The following is a 23,033-nucleotide window of genomic DNA, read 5'->3' on the forward strand; positions in this document are numbered from 1 at the left end:
TTGTGATTGACAGGTTGTTACCACGGCGTCGTTCGGTCTGGGAGTTGTCCGTGTTTTTCGTTCTAGAACTTTAACCCTTTCACAGTGTGTTTTCAGTTCATAAAATGTATAACTTTTTGGTTACCTAAAAATGTCTTATTTAGCATTTGATTGTACTTAGCTCCACCCACTCATGTCACTTCTGGTTACAAAAAAACAAGATGGTGACGGCCAAAATGCTGAACTCAAGGCTTCAAAGCTGTAGTCCACAAACCAATGGGTGATGTCATGGTGACCACGTCCTCATATACAGTCTACAGCTATGCTGCCGTAGGATCACAGACTTTTTGAGGAACCACAGGAGCTAGACTGAGCTAGACTCCTGTGTTCCTAAAATAGTTAATAATTCAGATAAATAGTTTATCCTTTCGCAGATAATTAGGGTTTCATGGGATTTTGCCAATCCTGTATGTTGGTTTTGTGGATTTGGGCAAAGCCTGTGACAATGTTACCTCTGTAATCCTGAGGGACTCGCTGCAGGAATTAAGTGAGCTGAATGAGCCTCATTAGCATTTAGTCAAATGCTTTCACGGTAAGGATGTGCCATGCTCTTTTTTTCCTGTCTGTGATATTCATGCACAAGAAGTTGTGTCCAATATGAAGACATCGGGATGGCGTCTGACATTGTCCTCCTGGCTTCAGTGGACCGTGATCGCTGATTTGCACAGGAGCAGTTTGCAGCAGAGTCTGACGCAGAGGAAGCACCCTCACATCAGGTACAAACATGCTGATGTTTGTTACCGTCTCCAGTTCCAACTTACAGCGGTTTTATGGGTTGTTCTTTTTGACCTGTTGTCTCTGCAACCATCTGGATAAGCAACTTCAAAACGGATGTATAAATGAAGACGTCGCGGTACACTGATTGTATCAAACCATCTGTGGTTTGGATATTCTATTTCTGACACTTAAACTCACCTTTTGTTCTCTGTAAAACTGTTGCATCTGCTTCTGTCTTTACAGATGAAAATCTGACTCATGACTTTGCCACTGTCACTTTACCTGTTATCTATGAAACAGAAAGGTCATTAACAACATCTTTAAAGAAGATAAAGCTCACTGAATGTGTTTAAACAGCAAAGAAAAAATTGCCTTTAAAGAAATTAATTTTCAAGGCACTGCAAATAACAAAACAACACAAATAAACCACTAAAATGGCAGCACCATGGTTCACTCAAGTCACAAAAAGACATCGCAAAGTGTAAAGTTTGCATGTGCCCCCAGAGGTCACGGTAGACTGGCGATCTATCCATCGAGTTTCCTTATACGTTCCAGCCTCACTGTGACTCTTAAAGGGACTAACGGAGTCTGCATTCAGTGTATACCCTCCAGCTTACTGACTAATAACTGAAAATGACAAACAGGTCACTGGTCAAATGTAGGCTATTGCATCTCCATATATGTGTCAAATCAATACTGAAAGATTTTCTGAGCAGGCAGAGGCAATGCACTGTGGGAAGGTTGCACAAAAGGCTACAAAGACGACGTAGGGTAGAAAATGTCAAGCCATGAGAATATTATTATATTATGGAATATATCTGTGATGCCCAATAGTTTCAGAGTTATAGTGACTTCATGGTACTTCACTGCATTCTTATTTCCCATGGTAGGCTATTTCTCTGTTCGTATTTGAATAGTATTCCAATTTGAATAACTAATGTGGCTTCACTAATAATATAATAATAATGGTAGGGTTTGGAATAGTTTATTAAGTATTGAGATGGAGGGGAGAAACCATGATGTAGGAGGAATGGTTTAGGAAGGAAGATGAGGGATGATGGGATGGGGGTCGAGGGATGAAGGCATGAGGGGATAGGGATGAAGAGTTGCAGGTGGGGGATGAGTGGAAGAGGCGATGTAGAAGGATGGATTGAGGAGTGCGATGATGGATTGAGGAGTGCGATGATGGACCGGTGTCGGCTGGAGGCGCCCAGTGGTTTCTGTAATCAAACGAAAGAAAAAGAAGGGTGAGAGAAAAGAAAAAAATTGGTTTGGGGGGGGGGGGATGTAAAGGCTGAGTCAAGAGGAGGTGAACGGATTGGGTGTGCTTAAATACTTTAGCTGCGGAAATGGGATGTGTATAAATCTTTGTTTCCCAAACTTAGTTATTAAACTTCTTTTGTTGTACTTGACAGAACATTTTAAATCATTGCAGTATTTCTAATCCACCAAGTCTTCCTATATATGCTCTCTAGACTGCTTAGGTAATATTCAGATTATGTGACCTTATGGCACTTCACTGGTATCACAGTAACATCCCCGTAGGGACATGCTATAATGTGTTTGTGATATCCAATAATGAGTTTGCTGTAACCTGACTGAGCCTTACGGCATTTCTAATGTCACAATGGCATTCGGTGACATTTGTAACACGTCCACGCTACTTACAGGTTTTGATGTGGTCTTTGTTGCCCTATGTATAGCCTGTCCTTGTACGATCACTACAGTTCTTTCTTGTACAGTAACGAGGTTGCTGGCACATTGAAACCTGTTTGTTTACTCTCCTCAAATGCAATCGTGGTTGCATGGTGCATCGAAGCATCCATGATGAATTCTAAAAAAGCAATTTAAAAAAAAAAGCTGCAGATGCATGAATAGCGTGGATTTATAGTACATCCACACACTGAAAGAGAGCCAGTGACCAAACATGCACACTCACATGCACCCACACGCTGCCGTCTTTGAGCCTCTCCAATCGTTTGATGGTCGTTTGCTCAGTCAGGTGTGAATTGTGACTACATACCCATTTGTGAAGCCAGTATTACTGCATGTACTGTAACACCCCCTCCCTCCATCTCTCCCTCCCTCTCTCATCTCCTATCACCGCCTCTCAGTGAGGCTCTCCTCTCTCCTCTGAGAGAGAGAGAGATTGTAGGGAGGAGAAATGTGGAAATTCACTTGACAGTTTCCAAGCCATGGAGAGGTAGAGATCCATTGCTGAGCCTGCTAAGATGCTTAATGCAGTAGAGATAGATAGATAGATAGATAGATAGATAGATAGATAGACAGACAGACAGACAGACAGATAGATAGATGTTGGCCGCTCCTCATTTGCATAAAGTTTAGGTCTCGGCTACTTTATCCAAATCCCGGGCATCCGACGCGACTCACAGCCTCTGGAATCTCCCGAGGAACTTTTAAACTAAGCCTTGTCGACCCAAAATAAAGACCGATTCAGCAAACTGCATGGCTTAATTCTCGCATTAAATGTTTTCAGAAACCCATTTTGGTGAACTATTTTCGTGATATACCTGTAAGAGAAGAAAGTTTCCAAACAGGCCGCCATGTTGGTTCCAGTTTGAAAGCTGGGAGCAGCAGCCTACGAGGTCCCTCCAATCAGGTGCCTAGTAGGGATGCACCGATACTGTTACTGGATCGGATATCGGGCTGATACTGACTCAAATAGCTGGATCGGATATCGGTGACAGTGGAGCCGATCTATTCAATTAAATTCTATGTTTCTATACAATATACATTATATACTGGAATTTTAATACCCGTTTAAGTTTTGACCAATTTGTTGCTGCATTAAAAAAGTTTACACTTGAATTGTAATTAATGTTAATAATTCCTGTTAATTTTGAAGATTTGTTTACCAAGTTGCTGGTGTGCGATTTATTATTTTAATAAATAACAATTCAATGAATTTATATCTATGTATTTATTTATTAAATTTTGTCTTACAAAGTTAAGAAAACAATGTTTACTTAGTCAAGCCGGATATTGCCTTATACATAAATGAATGATCCCAGTCACTTCCACAAAGCGAGGCATACAGCTTATTGATTAAACACTGGTATCGGATCGGTATTCGATATCTGCCGATACCCAAAACCCAGGTATCGCTATCGGTATCGCGACTGAAAAAGTGGGATATGTGCACCCCTAGTGCTTAGTGCCTTGTGTCTAGTTGCAGCCCATCAAGCGTCCAATGCTGGGAAGCGAGTCGATCCCTCGTAATAAAAAACGCCCCCGTGGACATGTTCCATTAATGATGTCCCTGTCCATTTATTCCCACTTACTGGGCCTTAAGAGGAACTGGTCAGTTTACTCTTATGGGGGTACAAAGCACATGAAGATAGTTGTATATCTGAATTTGTAAAGTCTGACAACATAAGTAGGTTGGGAGTTTGACATAATGTAGTTTCTCACAGTAGGCTATACGTCTACAGGCTCCAACTAAAACCTGCCTATTGGTTGCATGGGAGGGATCCAGCATTTTTGTAGGGAAGTCAGGTTTTCTTGCTGACTGTTGCATCAGTTTTGACCATTCTTTTTTAAGTCTGTCAAGTCCACCAACTTTCGCTTATACTAAATCACAGTAGTACCCCATAAAGCAGCAGGTTTATCCAGAGCAGATTTATATTAACAGTTCTGTAGCAGTATATGGCGGATTTTTAGGAGTATCCACGGAACATTTCGGCGTAGCAGGAACTAAAGGTTTGTGTCCGCTGTTTCCAGGTCGGAAGCAGTTAACCCGTGACGCAGCCCAATCAACAGTTCATGCTAAACACTTCTTGACTAATGACCGGAAACTTCTAGCTACGTTGGAAACTTCGGTGCAAATTCGCCGGTAAGTTAACACACGTCTTCTACTCTTCCATTTCAACATGTCACGACACAGTGAAACAAAATGAAACCCGTTTGTTTCCAGCAGTTTATTTATTTTTATTTTCAATTAGCTGAATTAGCCTTTGAACTGGTTTTATTGTGCAGGCTGCCTACAGACTTTAGCGTCAGCCTTTCAGCCTCCAGCATTCACACACACACACACCGCATTTTATTCAGAAATTGCTTTTGGTCTGCGGTGCATTCACATTCACAAGTTGTTTCTGTGTTTTCCCACATTTGAACTCAACCTGGGTGAAGGTGGAACAACAACTGACTTTCATCAGCCAGAATGTATTTGCTTTGCACCACTGCTTGGTGGTATGACCAGGAGGACTCCCTTATTACAGAGGAGATATTGCATCTTAAATGGGACATTTCTGGTTAAGTAAAAAATAAATAAAACATACTTTTACTTTGATATACATTAGAAGAAGAAGAAAGGCACTTTATTAATGGAGAGATGTCAGACAGGCGCACTGAGCAGTTGGGGGTTTGGTGCCTTTGCCCAAGAGGCAAACTGGCATCTCTCCAGCTACCAGTTCACACTCAGTACTTGGTCCATGCGGGGACTTGAACCGGCGAGCCTCCGTTTCACAAGTCAAGTCCCTATGGACTGAGCTACTGCCGTCCTCGTTGCATCTTAATGGAACATTTCTAGTTAAATAAAGGATAAATAAAACATACTTTTTATTTATATCCTCATATTATAGCTGCTCTGCTGTGCTGCAAGTTGTCCACATTTTGAAATCCCCCAAAGGCGTACATAATTAGAGGGGAGAGACGGTTGTCGCCAAAAGAGAGTCGGTTTATTCTTGACTAAAATCACAATGGAGATGTATGAAAGAGGAGGGTGAAAATGTGCTGTCTGAATCATTTGCGTTGTAGCCCAACTCTGCCTGTATGTATGTATGTATGTATGTATGTACGGGTCTGTGTTTGACAGAGCTGAGCTGCTCCCTGAAGGAGCTTTAGCGCAGAGAGAGAGAAAGAGAGAGAGAGGAGAGAGAGAGAGAGAGACAGACCGACAGTCCGTCTATCTATCCAGCTGCCTCTGCAGAAGCGCGCAGCACACACACACACACACACACACACACAGACCAAAATCACATGCACGCGTGCACACACACGTGCACGACGAGAGAGAGAGAGAGAGAGAGAGAGACGTTGTGTGAAGCGGGTCCCATGCTCTCTTCTGCAGGCTGCCGGACGGAGAGCCTCTCTACTGTAGTAGTCAATGTGCGTCTCTGTGTGCGTCCGGCGGCTGCTCACCTGCCTCCTCTTCTTCTCGCCTCTCCTCTTCCTCCTCCTCCTCCTCCTCGCCCCGGGATGGGAATAACGGGATAGCTTTACCGGGAGCTGCGATCACACCGGAGGCAGGTTGAGCCCCCCCACAACAATGCGCGGTGTGGACATCATCATCAGCAGCAGCACCAGTAGAGATTGCAGTGGAGAATCAGCGCGCACACACACACGATGATGAAGATTGGATTACAACAGCAACAGTGATTTTTGCTCGCAGCTGCGCGCCCGTGAAGTGAGGGGGGATTTCATTCATTTTTTTTTTTTTTTGTGGGACACGGTGGAAATAATTAATCGCCAGTGATATTTTTTTCTCCTTCTTCTTCTTCTCCTCTTGTGCCAGTGGTGTTTTTTGAGAGTGTGATCATCATCATCAGAGAGGCTGCTGCATGGTTTCTCATCAGAGGAGGAGAGAGAAGGGGACTGTTGCAATGTCATCTCACACCACTGTTTTGGAGCTCTGTGGAAGGGAGATGCTGTAAGTACTTTTTTAGTCTGTGTCTGTGCTATTTCTCATCTGAATTTGGGTTGTGATGATCATGTCTCTCTTCACCCCCCACCCCCTCCTCCCTCTCTGGTGTCTCTGGCGTCCCCCTTATCCAAAGTGCGGCACCCACACTACACCGTGGAGATCACAGCTGTCCCTAAAGATTTAAAACGATGCGAGGCGCGCATTATTCTATGAGATGCAAAACAAAATGATCTTCTCTCAGCTCTTACGTCAAGTGTTCTAATTTCCTCATAATTCATCATAACGCATGGCGCAGTGAGCGGAGCGCATGCAGGGTGCATGCTTCAAAGCGCATAATGCATACAGTATATATCTCAACCCAACGCCAAAATAAGATAAATATACCTTTACACCCATAAACCCGACTGTTAAATTCAAAGAAACGTGCATCATTTTGGTAGTTTGGGCACATGCACCCAACACCCTCTCCAATTCTAGCCAACAGACGCTGTGGTTTTACCATAAAGAAGATGAGTTTAACGCAGAGCGCGCGTCACACCAAATAAAGACTGTGGCTGTGTGCGTTCTGGTGATTGTATCCAGTGGTTGGATATATAGCCTATTGCGGGGTTTTGGGTACAACTTTCAGCTCTTCACCGTCATCATCATCATCATCATCATCCCATACCAGGACGACTGGTCAGCGTTATATTATAGGGGACATCTCTAAGAACGCATTTTATTTGAAGTTACAACGACATTTTAGGGCATAAATCTTTGCGCATGTGCCCTCCCAAAAACGTGACAGAAAGTGGCTTTGCCCTAAAAAAAAAATATATAAAAAAAAAATCATTCACTATGTAAAGGAACGTCTTGGCCCAGAGTGGAAGAAGGCAGGCCGACGTTGCACCAGTAGGGGTCGCACTTGTATTGTGTTGGTCCCATTGAGCATAATGTGGGGGGATCCAAATGAATTTCCATCTCCTCTCTCTTCTACCCCTCTCTCCTCTCTCTCTCTCTCCTGTTCTCTGGATTCGGTCACGTTGTTGAAGCGCAGTTCTCCTATCACAGAGAGGCTCTCTCTCTCTCTCTCTCTCTCTCTCTCTCTATGTAAAGGCGCCAGCTGCAGCCCAATGGAAGGGCAATCCATATTTTTATGACAGCAAAAGGAAATAATGTGTTAACCCAGTACCTCCCCACATGTAGATTGAGGGACCCATACTGTAGACTATAACCATGCTGCCTTAAGGGTTGACTGCTTTTACTATTCAGCAAGAGGGTGCACTGTATGCTCGTGTGCATTCAAGAAGTATTGTTGCGTCAATTGTTGCCCGTTATACAATAGCACAGGGAGAAGGGTGGAGAAAGAAAGATTTTAACATATTTACATATAGAAGAAGACACTATTAACTCTGAAGTTACAGTAGTCAGTCACAGGAAAATGTAAAGGGTTAAAATCAAGTCGCCCATCAAGCACCGAGCAGATTGCTCCTGCAAAGGCAGCGGCCGCTGTGTTTCAAATTCATCAGCGTTGTTCATGGCTGAGTAAAGTCCGAAATCACCCTCTGACTCCGGCCTTCAGAGAAAAGAGTCCTCTCCTTGTTGGCCAAAGACAGAAACGCTGCAGGACTAGAAGCCACAAAGCGACACAGACGGATAACAAAATAACCTTTCAAACTACATCTAACCACCCTGAATGACAATACATCCATGATTTAGGGCTGTCGGAGTTAACGTGACGTTTTAACGGCGCTAATTTCTTTAACGCATTAACGCAACTTGCGATTTAGCCCGGGCCGCTGTTCGATCTTTCAGAGGCCGTAGCGGGCTCAATTTTAAAGCTAGAGTGAAGATACTGGCATCATATGGAACTAGAAAACCTCAGGGATGTCATACTAGCTTATTGTGAAGGAGGCTAAATAACGCTCCAAAGTAGTGCTAAATTTTGACGAGGATAAACTGGCACGGTTAATTTCAAAGGGGTCTTTAGACCACTGACCTCAAGATATGTAAATGAAAATGGGTTCTATGGGTACCCACGAGTCTCCCCTTTACAGACATGCCCACTTTATGATAATCACATGCACTTTGGGGCAAGTCATAGTCAAGTCAGCACACTGACACACTGACAGCTGTTGTTGCCTGTTGGGCTGCAGTTTGCCATGTAATGATTTGAGCATATTTTTTATGCTAAATGCAGTACCTGTGAGGGTTTCTGGACAAAATGTATCTTTGTTTGTGTTGTTAATGGATTTCCAATAATAAATATATGCCTACATTTGCATAAAGCAAGCATATTTGCCCAGTCCCATGTTGATAAGACTATTAAGTACTTGACATATCTCCCTTTAAGGTACATTTCGAACAGATAAAAAAAATGTGTGATTAATTTGCGATTAACTATGGACAATCATGCGATTTATCGCAATTCTATATTTTTATTGTCGATTGACAGCCCTAACATGATTCGTTTGTATTATAATAATCCTTACTTTTTCTTTATCAACTATTTTCTTTTAAATAACATACATGTCATGCTAATAAAGCAAATTGAAATTCACAAAGAGAGACAATGTCCTGATACGGGCCTCCTGCATGCTAATGGAGCAGAAACTGACTGATGCAATTATCACTAACAGAACTGCAAATAAAGGAGCGAGTAGCATAGAGTGTAATAATCCAATGGAGAAGGGAGGCATAGGTGTGTATCGGGCATCAGGTGCAGAGAGAGAGAGAGAGAGAGAGAGAAACACTGTTCACACACATTATATAAGAGAACACTAGCGGTGTCACTTCTTTCTTTGTTGGTCTCCCTCTTTCTCTCTCTCTCTCTCTCCCTCACACACACCAACAGTGGGTTTGCAGGGAGCTAAAGAGGTATGTGCAGTGGGCAGACAACATGTTGGAGCCTGAGTGGTAGCAGACGATTACTTCCACTGGGTTTCTCATGGGTGCTCATGCACACGCCAGGGCACACGGAGCAGATGGCTGGGCCGTGGGAGAGAGAGAGGGAGAAAGAGACGATGAGGGAATGGCTGGTAGAAAATGGGTAGAGGAATGATGAGCTGACGAAGGAGACGAACGTCAGAAGAGATGGGGGCATAGTTTGGGTTACTTCAAGGGGACACTCCAGCAAAGTTTGGAGAAGTCACGATTGAAAGGAAGCCGCAGAGGTTGAGATTATCCTGACTTTTAGTTCCTAGCATTGTGATCCGTTACTTCCCATAATGAGTCTGGAGTCTCTCCGCCCGAGCCGAATAATCCTCATGACATCACTTGGTTTACTTTTGCAGACTAGAAATCTCCTCCAGAGCTGCCAAAGACATTATACAACTGTTTTCTCAGGCTGCGCCGAATCAGTGGAGTCACCCTTTAATTTTGGCAAAAATAATTGGAGCTTCATCCTCTTTGCTTTAGAACTGCACATCTCATAGGCCAACTGTCGGTCCAGTCAGTGTCGGTGGCACTGTGATGTCATGGTTTATGATGCAGGTTTTCTGTGGTGTCCCTTAGTTTTGGTCACTCATCCGTTCAGCCAAGGCGTCCATAACTGCTCGTGCTAAATATCAAGTTCTGTGTTTATTTTGAAAATCAAATAACATAATACTGGGAATTTAAAAAATGCATCACTTTCTGTGCAGCAGAGGATTGTCCCTGAAAAGAAAGATGTGACACAGGTGTTGAGAACAGGGCATGCAGAAGCGTTCAATTGAGTAGTAAAAAAAGAGAAAGGGAACAAACAATATATTATTTAATCAAAGTATTTCTTAAAATGTATCCACTTAAAAGACAATAACAACTCAAAACATATATAATCCCTCTAAACGTTGTTGTCACTTTGTATGCAAAGGCCTGTAACTTCAGCAGCACATTTGCATTCATACAATCTCCTTTCCTTGGTGTCTGCTTTCTTCATATGGCAGAATCTCATTTTAGAATGAAACTCTTGAAATAGAAAGGGATGGAAGGACACAGAACCTGGGGAATGAGAGAAATAGGAATAATTGCGGGAGAAACAAAGTAGAGTTATTTTAGAATTAGTCTTTGTGTATCTTTGCAGACATGCATTGCAGCAATGAGACAGTAGAGTAGGGGAAGAGGAAGAGACTGATGAACCGAAACCAGAGGGAGAACATCCCTGCTTCCCTGATCCCAGACACAGCTGGTTCAAATTTATAAAGGTCAAAAGTCAATAAACAGGCTCACAATAAGCAATAGTCAAATAAAGCAAACCTTAAATTAAGGGAAGACCCCACATAATTATCAAAGTGGTCGGCACAATAGTTCCTCCTCTGAATAGGAACCGAGGAGCAGCCATTAGAGAGCTAGGGAGGTCTTGCCACTGATGACGCAGCTTGGCCCCTAAAGGCTCCCATACTAAAACATAAATAAAAACAATTTCTTTATGGCCGGCAACATGACAATGCACAGGAACATTGCACTCTGTTGTTTAATATAATTGTACTCCGGAGCATTAAGATTTACCTTCTCTGGAACCAAGGAGCCAAGCCCATATACTTTTGGCCATGTAGCGTAGCTGCTTATGGTTGCTGCCAGATTCTATTGATCCCTTTTCCTCATTACACAACTTAACCCCATTTTGCCCCCTTTTTTTAGAGGGGTAGGGGTGGGGGATGAAGAATTTCATTTTTCGGCAATTGTATGGCTCTTCTGTTCTGGAAACTGCTCGGAAACCCCCTTATTGTCAATCTACCTAGGAAAGCCATCCATCCTGTGAATGCTGTAGGTCTCTAGTTTGTGGTTGTAAAGTTTCATGAGGCTGAGCATTCAAAAAATGGTCTCACTATATGAAATGGCTACTATGGGGACTTACATCATCACACATGAATACAGGTGGGCTCATTGGATCCAGAGGAGTCTCAGCTTTCAAAGTGAAATCCAATTTATGTAATTCAAAACTGTTTAGGGACCCCAGTATGCAGAAATATTCAAATACCCCATTTTAGAATGGGCGAAAAATAACACATTTATACTGCATTCAGAAAACTGCATGGTTTTTGTCCCAGACTGCGTGAGCTTATCATAAAGTGGGCATGTCTGTAAAGGGGAGACTCGTGGGTCCCCATAGAACCCATTTTCAATCACATATCTTGAGGTCAGAGGTTAAAGGACCCCTGTGAAAATGGCCATGCCAATTTTTCCTTGCCAAAATTGAGCATAAATTCTGAGTGTTATTTAGCCTCCTTCATGATAAGCTAGCATGACGTTTTTAAGAGGTTAAGACAGCAAAGATAGCCTAAAAAGCCACGTCAAACAAGCTTACAAAATACAGAATAAATTATTATATTTTCCATTATGAGCTCTAACTTATTTGTAGTTGATGATTAGATGATGATTAGATGTAGTTGATGATGATGATGATGATTTTACTGCCTGCGCAGGTCTGCCTTTATTGGTGACTTTCCATCCACTCTTTTGATGATGTATTCTCAGTATATTCACAGAGAAGTAGTGGATTCAAATGTATTTTGCTACATTTTTTAAAATGCAGTTCTTGCTTAAGCCAATACAGTGATGGAGAAAGTGGTTGAAGGTGGAGGAACTATAGAAGGATGAAAGCAGTATGACAAATGAAGGGAAGGATGGACGATAAGTGAATAGATGAATGGGCGATGACTGATTGTAGAGTAATGGAGGAGCCAATGTGGGATGGAAAACAAACATACAATATTAAGTGTAGTCTTCTTCTACAAACCAGAAAGTATGTACACACACATGCGTCCTCTGGGCCGCTGCATCGTAAAACACACACTTATCATCCTCTGCATCAACCAGCCCAGCCCCGACTCTGTAAATAAATCATATCAATGGAGTGTGTGTACAGTATGTTAATCTAATTTTAATGCCATTTAGGAAGATAGAAGGGAGAACGAATGTGACCGCCGCAGTAAATGCAATCGTATTAATCATCATGTAAAGATAATGCGGCTGAATTATTGATGCGCGTGAAACCTAGTTGTGTGTGCGCACCAGAAACGTGCAGCTTTGTGGCGGCGAAGCCATGTGGGAATTGTGGTAAGAGAGATTTCAGCGCTAGTGTGTGTGTGTGTGTGCGTGTGTGTGCGTGTGTAGTGTGTTTCTGATTATCTGAAAGGGAATAGGATAGAGAAGAAAAAACACCTTTATCGTATTTCATTTTCTTATTCACTGATCACTGAGAAAGTGAAAGATTTGGTATGAATACGTAGATACACTTTTGTAAGATAGGAAATGTATATGAGTCTCTGTGTGTGTGTGTGTGTGTGTGTGTGTGCATGATAGCCAGTAGTATGGATGTGCCTGCCAAACATCATTTACTGTTGTGGTGCCAAGAAAGCCTTTGTGTGACGACAAACTGCCCCAATCCGATTTGGCTGGCGATGCTCTCCCTCTCTGTTTCTTCCTCTTTCCTTTTGTACGTGACGTCTGTGTCTCTTTCTCAATATAAATTTTCTCTGCAATGCCTTTACTCCCTCTGCCTGTTTGTCTCCTCTTCTGCCCATCTTTCCCGCTATCCTTCTCGCCCTAAAATCCCCCCTGTGGTGCTGCAGAGTTGAGACACGGAACGATAAACACTCTTCTCTTTTGTTAGTCAGATTTCTACACCACCCGTCGGTACTGGAAGATAATCTTGTCAACAATGAACTCGCCTGTTACTATAAATATCATAATGTGCCAAATTGGTGCCAGTTTGACCTTTTTTTTTTATAATTCTGGTTTTGCCATGCACCATAGCTGTTGAGGAGGATACATATCCTGAAATGGCCTAGTAGCTTTTTCATCATCCTCCGTCCTTACATAGTATTCATGAAAACAGAGGCAACATGTTCCCCAAATCCTTATACTGTATATGTGCAGTACATATGAAAGCATTTATGTATATTGATGCAGTGTGGAGCATGTCAGATTGTCCAGACCTGTGTGTGCTCCATAATGCTCCTGTAGCCTCCAGAAACTGCTGATGAAAAGCATTTTTAACAGTTCGATGGTCCGACTGATACTGTGATATTAATAGTGAAATGTAATATTTAAAATGATAATAGCAGCAACAGCTGCAGCAGCAAGATGGTCTAGTTATCATGAAGACAATCCTTCAACCGAAAGGCTTAAGTTTAATGCCTGTTGACCATAGACAGTATATAAGAAGTGAGCGTAGTCACCGTGATGTCACCATTGGTTTGTGGACTGTCGTTTTGAAGCCTCGAGTTTGGCATTTTGGCCGTCGCCATCTTGGTTTCTTGGAACCAGAAGTGACACAAAAGGGTGGCGCTAAGCACAGCCGAACGCTGAATAAGACATTTTTAGGCGACCAAATGTTAGAAATTAACTTTCATGAACTGAAAACACACTGTGAAAGGGGTTAAAGTTGTAAGATGATGATAACACGGACCTGTCAATCACAAGGTAGCCACGCCCTAAAGCATCCCCAGCTTTATGGTCTAATTGACTCTAAATTGGACCATAATCTATTAATTGAACATCATGCTGTATTGAAGAAGACTTGAAACTAGCGATTGAGACCATAAACTTGTGTTAACAATGTTTACTGAGGTAATAAATCAAGTGAGAAGTAGGATCATTTTCTCATAGACTTCTATACAATCAGACTTCTTTTTGCAACCAGAGGAGTCGACCCCTGCTGGCTATTAGAAAGAATGCAAGTTTAAGGCACTTGAGTTTCACTTTTCAGACCCGGAGTTTCCCGCCTGCTCTTGACAGAAAGAGACCCCCATGCTCAAGTGCTCTTGAGCAAGATCTGAAAGGGGAGCCGCCAACATGGCTACTCTTCTGTAGCTTGGAAAATGTAAAAGATAGGAAAAGTGTGAAGTGAATGTGTGTGAATATAGGAAAGTGAAGCAGGCTTTAAAGAAAGTGTTCCATTGTTCCACTGAGAAATAAATACCAGTCCTACAGCGTTAAGTGATTTCGAAAACTGTAAGGGCAAGCCTTCACGTAATCCTACAGCTTTTAGATGACGGAAGATGACAACCCTTTGAAAGAGACCTATTAGGCATCGGTGCTCTCTGCGATCTCTGAATGGACCTAGATTTGGATGATTCATCCTCAGGTCTGCTCAAACAGTGTTTATGCTCAGTTGGGCAGGGAGGGACAAGCAGTCCTCGTCTTATTTTAAAAACACACAGGATGACACAGTGAGCCCACATGCATTATTCAACTCACAACGGAGCCTTTCCGCTGGAGTCTCGATTTCATTACAGAATCAAAAAGTATGACAAATCCTAGCTCACAGAAAATGATATAAAACCATCATCATACTTACAAATAGACAATGCAGCTGCAGTTTTCTCTCTTTCTTGGGGGCAAGCAGGGTTGGACAGTAATGGGAAACTTTACAAAATAAAGAAATGTGTTTTTACTAGAAAGGTTTTTCTGATAAGGATGGAAAAGGAGGAAAGGAGGCCAGTTAAACAGGAGCAGGCAGGCACCGTGACTACAGTATCTGTATACTTTAAAAATGGGTAATAGGTGAATACAGAGTGCATATTCTCATTGAAATGTATTATTATAGTAGTGCAAAAGACTCTCAAAAGTTTGCATCAGTAGATCCAGATCTGCATACACATATAATAGTAATATACAATCATTGGATACTTATGTCATGATATTGTCATTCAAGTAAGTGCAAAATTTCATGGGGAAAAAAGCGAAAAAAAAAGTCTTATCGTGCATTTAAAAAAAAGCATTTAATATCTTTTTTGTAGTGATCTGCCCCCAAAACCAACTAATGCTTGCTCTATTGCCCTTGGCATAACTTTCCACTTTTTTTTTTTCCTGTTTTCTATCCTGTTAACTACGAGACAAATAGACAAAGAAGCTGCATTGAAAACATCATGTCCTTGGTAGCTATTAAATCTGCATGAGTCACTCCATTTTACTGGTTGCTTATGAGAAGACATTGGTAACATGTTTTTTTTCACAGTGCTGTTAGTGGGAAGGAAGGCTTTTGTAAATGAGACTAGTTTCTCATGATCTCGGTGCTTAAACCTGCACTGTTTTTTGATACACTGCTGGCTCCTGTGAATCAATCATGCGCCAACAGGCTCTGCACTGACGCAACGCCACGCGGTCCTGTCAGTGAATCCATAAATCGTCAGCAGTGCACATGGACACATTATGTGGCCATATGTTTCATGCCCTTCTGATTTTGCTCACGCTCTACTGTTCAGCACACCTGCTCATATGTCTTACACATCATGATAAACCAACACACACACACACGCTCAATGTTTTATGCTCTCTGAGCATCGGAGGTCCAAGGAGGTCCAGTGAGTGTTATCACTGTAGGGAGAGGGGTTTGTGATCTGTGTGTGATGATGATACACTGTTCGAAGCTATACCTACAAAAAGTAATGCATTGGAATTTTAATATATCGCACAAAATCAATTCGTATTTAATCCATGTAATCGTGAATTAGAAAGTATAAAGAGCGACAAAGTCCGCGTAGGGAGGAGGTTGGGGTGGATGGGTGGGTCTAAAATCTCCGGACTCTCATCCAGGAGACACGTTGCTCGTGAAACCAGCAGTCAGCGTCGATTTAGATTTAATTTCAGTTGTTATTGTAATCCAAACCATGATCTTTTCCTAAACCTAACTAAGTTGTTTTCTGTGAAGACGGAAGTTTATTTTGGAAAGACTGTATGCATGTAACGAGCGGAAACTGACACGTGGTGCTGGATGTTCATAAAAAATGAGGAATAACCTTTCATAATATCATACAAACCGTTGCATGAGGATGCGTTTCACTGCACTCTCGCACTCTGGTTGGTGCAGAGTGACACATCCACACTCATCAACATTTGTCTCAACTGAGGGAACCCCCCTCCAACCCTCTGTCCCCCTGTCCAAGGCCCGCAGTGGCATCCCAAGCTATTTATAGTCGGTCTGTTCTTTCCCTCTCAGCCTTTATGTAATTTGTCTCTTACTTAACGCTCCGATACAAAAATGATCTCTATGTACGTGTGTCTGACAGCTGTGACACAACGCTGTATGTTGAATCATTTATATAAGAAAGTAATAAATACAAGTGGAGAAATGCTCAAACCAGCATCAGCACCATGGGGCAGATGTAACTGATTTTATTTATTTTTTTTATTTTTTTTTCATTCTCTATTCACATCAGAGTTTCTTGTTGGCTGAGAAGAGATGTATTTGTACTTACCATACCGTACAACTCCAATACTGTTGTGCTTGCACTGTGATGTCCCTTTTATAAGGCACTTAATTAAAAATATCAGTATGACAACTGCATACACCAATTTTATGGTTTTACATAAGCTTTTTACAGGTTTATTTCCTGTCAACCCACTACTAAGTTCATGACAGTGGGGTTAATGCAGTGAGAACATAACGTTTGACTTTTTTGACTCTTTTTGAGCCCTGATAGGAAGCTGTGAATGGTTTGACCAAATTTGAAATATTAGTTGTATATGAACAAGAGTCTATTGCCATGTTAACAGCATTGTGAGGCACAGCAGTGCTTTGAGCTAAATACTAACTTCAGCATGCCAATATGCTGATGATAAACAGATATAATGCTCACCATGTTCACCATCTTCGTTTAGTGTGTTAGCAAGCTAACATTTGCTTAGTAGCACTAAACACAAAGTACAGCTGAGGTTGATGGGAATAGTTTTGCAGGTATTTGGTTATTGGACAAATTGGAAATTTGACCTCTTGGTGGTGCTAGAGGAAAAATCAGGGGATTACCAAAATCATTAGGATTCATCCTCTGGGCACCATGAATGTCATCACAAAACGTCATGGCAATCCTTCCAATAGTTGTTGACAGTGATGGAAGAAGTACTCAATACTTTTGCTTAAGTAAAAGTAGTAATACCACAGTGTAGAAATACTCAGTTACAAGTCGTGCATTCAAAATCTTACTTAAGTAAAATTAAAAGATATTAGCATCAGTATATACTTAAAGTACCAAAAGTGAAATATTGTTCAGAATGGCCCATTTTAGAATAATATGCAGTATATCACTGGATTATAATTATTGATTCATGTGTTCATCACTTTAATGTGGCAGCTGGTGTTATTATTATTATTAGTAGTAGTAGTATTATTATTATTAATGATACAAATAAGAATAATACTAAGAATATTATATAATCTAAATCTGCAAAGTAACTAAAGCTATCCAGTAATTGTAGTGTAGTGCAGTAAAAAGTACAATATTTGCCTCTGAGATGTAGTGGAGTAGAAGTATAAAGTAGCATCAATTGGATTTACTCAAAGTACAAGTACTTCAAGATTGTACTTAAGTACAATACTTGAGTAAATGTACTTAGTTACATTCCACCACTGGTTGTTAAGGATATTTCAGTCTGGACCAAAGTGATGGACCGACCAACAGACTGAAAGATCAACATTTCTATCCCTAAAGCCATGCTGCTAGCATGACTAAAAATGATAACATAGTACTTTGACTTATAATGTATTGCTAGAACCCTATGCCTCATGCTGTATATGATATAGACTTGAACTCTATAGTATGAAAACCAAATTATCCACCATTATATCACTCTCTTACACAATCATAAATATACATAATATCATTGTCCTGCACAACATTGCAAATAATGGAATAACTAAATCAACCAACTGGCAGGAAGTGTAATAGAACCAATCGTATATGAATGTTCAGAACAGTTTGTCTGTTACTGTCACTCATAGCGTCCTCCTCATAAGTTGTTCATTCATCTATGCTGAAGGTTGACTTTTAAGATATAACACTTGTGAACTGTATAACTGTCGGCCTGCCTCTTCCGACCGGCACAGCTTGCTCCTGAATCATCTGATCCCAGCGTCGTGACCATAAAGAATAGGCTATACTTGTTAGTCCTCTTCTCTTTCTCTCACCCCTCCGCAACTTCCTCTCAAGGCCACCTCCCTCCCCACAAGGTTTATGTGTTTAATAACGTTACTGAGAAGAAGTGGAATAAAGGAGAAAGATGCAACCTGAATGTGTGGGCTAAAAAGAGCGGTGCATTAACAATTTATCTCCCCTGTCTTTTTCTCTCTGCCATCATCTTTCCTCACTTCTCTCCGCCACCTCCTTCTCTCTTTTTGATCCGTCTTCATCTGTTCCCTCACCCGTTTACCCATGCAGGGGATGAAGTGGTTCGGCAGTATGTCCCTCAGCAGCAAAAGGAGTAAGAGGAGGAGTAGAAGGAGCAGCAGTAACAGTGGTAGTAATAGTGTGCTGCTGTCCTTGGCTCTCCTGGTGGTGGTGACCATGATTGCGGACCCAGTGGCGTCCCAAAAGCAGCGAACCGGCAGCGCCTCAGATAAAGTGCCGGTCCTGAACATTGCGGTGATCCTGGGCAACACGCGCTTCATCTCCGAACGGGACATCCGAGCGCTGTGGAGCAAGGAGGACCCTATCGACGTCAACGTGGTCACACTGCTGGTCAACGAGACCGACCCGAAGAGCATCATCACCCACATGTGCGACTTGATGTCCGGGACAAAGATCCACGGCGTGGTGTACGGGGATGGCACCGACCAGGAGGCCATCGCCCAGATTTTGGATTTTATTTCCTCGCAGACGCTCATACCCATCCTGGGCATCCACGGAGGGTCGTCCATGATCATGGCTGATAAGGTATGGAGGATTATGGTTGGGGCGGATGATTGCTGGATGACTGTATGGATGTTGTTGATGAATGGATGAAGTTGTGCAAAGTCAGATGGTGTATGGAGTAGACTGAATGGGTGAATTGATTTTGGTTTGGAGTGATTTGCCAAAAAGTTCTGGCTTTGAGTCTTTGCTGAACCGAGAAAATCAAGCACACACTCACCTGTCACCTTTTACATATTTGGCTGTCGGGGCTGTTGAGAGCCTGTGAAATGATAATTATATGTTCTCATGTTAACAGACCAGAGTGAAGCCTTGCCACATTATACATACACCAAATATTCCAGTTTTTGCCCTTATTCCAAAAAAGACAATATTCTTACTAAGCTGTTTACATAGCTAATGAACATTGTTTACAACAATGAATATTCCACTAATATTCCCGTTTATGTAAAACATCCCCATGATGTACATCATGCTGATCTACAAACAACCCATTTAGCTAAAGAAGTCAGCTGGCTGCCTTGTCTTTTTCCCTATTCCTACCAGCATCATCTGGTCCATTTGAGGAGCTCAGGGCATCCTCATCACCGAAGCCGGTGAATCCCACGCTGACGCCATTCTCGGCTGTGTGTGACAGGGGTCAATGCCCTAACATGTCGTTTATCACATGTCAAAATATAGAAAAGTGTAACGGCAGGAGTCGCTTGTGCCATTGTGCTTCTTTAGGTCAAAGTTGTCCACTGGTGGCGGACTTGTTGGACCGTGCGAACACAGCCTCCCTCTTTCATACCTGTCTTTCATAATGTTTAAATGTAGGTGTGTTTCTCCTTCTGATTGATTTTCTTTTGGGCATGCATCTCTGCAAACTGTCGGCTAGTTGGTTTGTGTTCAACGCACAGAGCTGGCAGTAAACAAGCAAGAGGCCGTGTGTCGCAAATTGCCGCAAAAACCCCAATTGAGACACATATTCCGAATGTGCTGTATACATGCCCAAAGAATGCTCCTAAAACCCGATTAATATCAGCATATCCCACGTCTTAGTCGGAAAATGCTCCATTCGGAACAAGGCCTAATTCAGAATATCCAAACGAAATATGCTGTTTACATGACCCGTATTTAATTCACATTATTTTCATATTCAGAATAATAGTGGAATATTAGTGTGCATGTAAACGCAGTCAGTGTAGCTGGTGACTAAAGAAAGAAAACACAGATAGGAACCAGGTTAGCAGTGGTGGAAAGAGATGATGTGGAGGAAATAACGGGGGGTAGGAGGATGAGGTAAGTGTTGGATGAATGGGTAGAAGAAGAGAGTATTTGAAAAAGCAAGTAGAGAACAGAAGGAAAGGAAGAAGAATGGATGGCTGAAGAGGACAGGGTGAGGAAATATGGAAGGAGTGGGCGTTTTTTGTAAGTTTGGCTAACGGCAACTGCGTGCGTGGTGCAGTGAGCTGTAATCTTGGAAGTCTCCATTCATGGTGAAGGATTCCTTCAGACAAAGTGCTCGAGTCCTGATTGGTTCTCGCATTTGAATAGGTGAGGCCCCTCGCCTGCCAATCACCCTGAACCGTGAATAGGAATGGATGAACAGCACATGATACTGGCAGTGCTTAGCTCCTGGGATTCATCAGATTCACAATGAGGATATTCTTATCTGTGTTCTTTGCCCAGAAGATCAAAGAAGGCTTATCAGACGGTGTGTTAGCCAGACTTAAAGATGCTATATATAGCATTTTTGAAACATCAGTGTGACCAATGTCAAATTATTGACATATACCTTGGTGTAATTATTGTAAACAAATGAAACCGGAGTCTTAATTGTTATTTTTTTCAAAACCACACCTTTGATAAATCCTCGCTTCTTTCCCACAACCTCGTGTGTCTTCTTTCACTTCCCCTAAAGAGGATGAATTGTTTTTCTATAAACCTTCTCTTTTTCTTTAAGGTCCGCCAGTGCGAGAAAATCTTAAGATCCTGAAAGAAAAAACACTGTTCTTCCTATTTCACGCCATAGAGCAATCCCTCTCTTCCGGAAGATTTCCCACCAAATGCGACCCCGTGGCCCACAATCAAACATGCAGCACAGAGGTCGGGAGACCGTAGAACCTCTCAGCGACTATCTCGTTTGTTTACAGTAAATATACAAATGTCTTAAAGTTACTGCGGTAATGGTTTATTGATCCCGTAATGCTACACGCGTGGCACTTTTAAGCGGATGGAAGGAGAGAAGGGGCTCAGTGGAGGATAGGAGGGAAGGGGGAGGGTTGAAACAGAGGATGTGGAGAGGGGAAATGAAGGGGTGAGGGATAATCTCTCAGTTTGACCAGAGGCGAGGCTGAGTGGAGGGGAATTACAGAATGTCCTGATTGGCACCTGCCACACACCACCTACTCCAGCAGCGCGCGCACACACACACACACACACACACACACACACACCTTGTGTCGCCTGTCAGCGAGTGTCATTGAAACAGCAGCAATTCAGCTCCTTGACAGCAGGAGTATTTCCTCTGCAGGAGCAGCTGAGGAGAAAATAATCCACTTTAAAGTGCTCGACCCACCACTTTGTCTTCCCTTTGTTTTCTTTCTCACATTTCCCGTCTTTCCTCCCAACTCATCTGTCTCCCTGTGCTAGCTTCAAATGCACTTCACAATGTGTGAAGTTCATTGTCATTGTCAATACTTTGTTTCTTCTGGACGTTTTGGGGATACAGCGTTTTTCACCCCGAGAACAGTTTGTACCGTGTATCTGAGGACACATTAGAGGATTATGATGATTGGTTTCCACCAGATTTCCTAAGTATATATTGAACGGAATCTAATGCATTTAATAGGAAATCCAAGCTAGGGGTTTGTTTAAAGGCCAAAGATGTAAAAGTGTGAATGTAAAGGTCAGCACCATAGACTGTGTATATATAGATGGACGACACGTTTCCACTTTCTCCCACTGTACAAAAGTGAAGCCAAAATATCTGTCATTTTGAGATTTTTACGTTATTTGGAGCCAGAGTCTGCGCAGTATTGATCGGTTGGTGAATCTGCAGTATGGAGGTCCCGCCCACACACTAACCGCCGAGCCGAGCACGGCCTCAGCTTGTTAGCGTGAGAACCACCTAGCTGCTACGTCAGCACCATGGTAGCTGTTTGGCTTGAAAATTCAACCATAATATCTCCACAACTACATTCATGATCAAATTGACACATGTTCTGTTACATAGACTCGTAACGTTTTGTGAATGAACCTGAGGTGAATGCATCGGTCGGCCTTAAATGCATCGCCCCTGTCTCACATGTTAGACTGAACGATGCATAATATGATTAGCAGGTGAATAATGGCCGTGATACAGCAGTTAAATCTGATGTGGATGTTTAGCGAGCGCTGCAGTGTGTTTCCCATCCCAAACACGGATTCTTCTCTGCCGTATCCTCTCCTTGTAAGGTTTACACAGTCTTTTACCCTCCTTTTAAAGTTTATATAACTCCTCACCCTCTGTAGGTTAAGGGTTTATACGGTTACCCTCTGAAGTGTAAGTAGCGGAGTCTTTCTGCTGCCTTGTTCCGTGCAGATTTTCGCTAATCCTTATGTGAAATATGAGGAGAAGCTCGCCTCCGATGATTACGCCTTGTAAGACCCTCAGTGTGTTTGTCTATTCGCGATTACGCCTTCGTACTTGTGTGTGCATAGACGTGCGTGAAATTTCTCTGCGTATATATGCTTTAATGCCTCACCGTGCACTGAACATACTGTGTGTGTGTTTGCTTCCTTTGCCCGTCATTTGGAGGCTAAATCTCTTGGTGCTGAGGACTTCCAGTCAAAGCCGTTTCCACGTCAACCTCTAGAGAATACTATCTGAGAGCTTCCCTATTTTTCAAAAAAAAGGGCACTATTTACGCCTCATCTCCTCTCCGCCTTTTCCTTTCCTTTCTTTTTCTCCTTGTGTTGTCCCCTCAGCCCTTCTCTCTATCCTCCTCTCCGTCTTTCATTCTTGCTTGTTAATTAGATAAATGTTGCAGTATCTCCCTGCGTTG

The 23,033-nt window shown here is 42.3% G+C and overlaps 1 protein-coding gene across 2 annotated transcripts in view; it reads left to right on the forward strand.

The window, feature by feature from the left end:
* Positions 1-4,525: 4,525 nt before the first annotated feature.
* Positions 4,526-23,033, forward strand: part of grin2aa (glutamate receptor, ionotropic, N-methyl D-aspartate 2A, a) — a 187,072-nt gene continuing 168,564 nt past the window's right edge. Inside the window, exons 1-3 of one of the 2 annotated variants that reach the window (XM_074655240.1) lie at positions 4,526-4,609; positions 6,290-6,424; positions 18,535-19,029. In XM_074655240.1, the coding sequence (XP_074511341.1) occupies positions 18,538-19,029 (492 nt within the window). In that variant the 5' untranslated portion in view covers positions 4,526-4,609; positions 6,290-6,424; positions 18,535-18,537. Of the gene's footprint in view, positions 4,610-5,778; positions 6,425-18,534; positions 19,030-23,033 lie in introns of those variants that run through there. The other variant, XM_074655239.1, reaches the window with a different exon arrangement.

Source organism: Sebastes fasciatus, chromosome 13 (assembly GCF_043250625.1).
Source record: "Sebastes fasciatus isolate fSebFas1 chromosome 13, fSebFas1.pri, whole genome shotgun sequence".
Lineage (NCBI taxonomy): Eukaryota > Metazoa > Chordata > Actinopteri > Perciformes > Sebastidae > Sebastes > Sebastes fasciatus.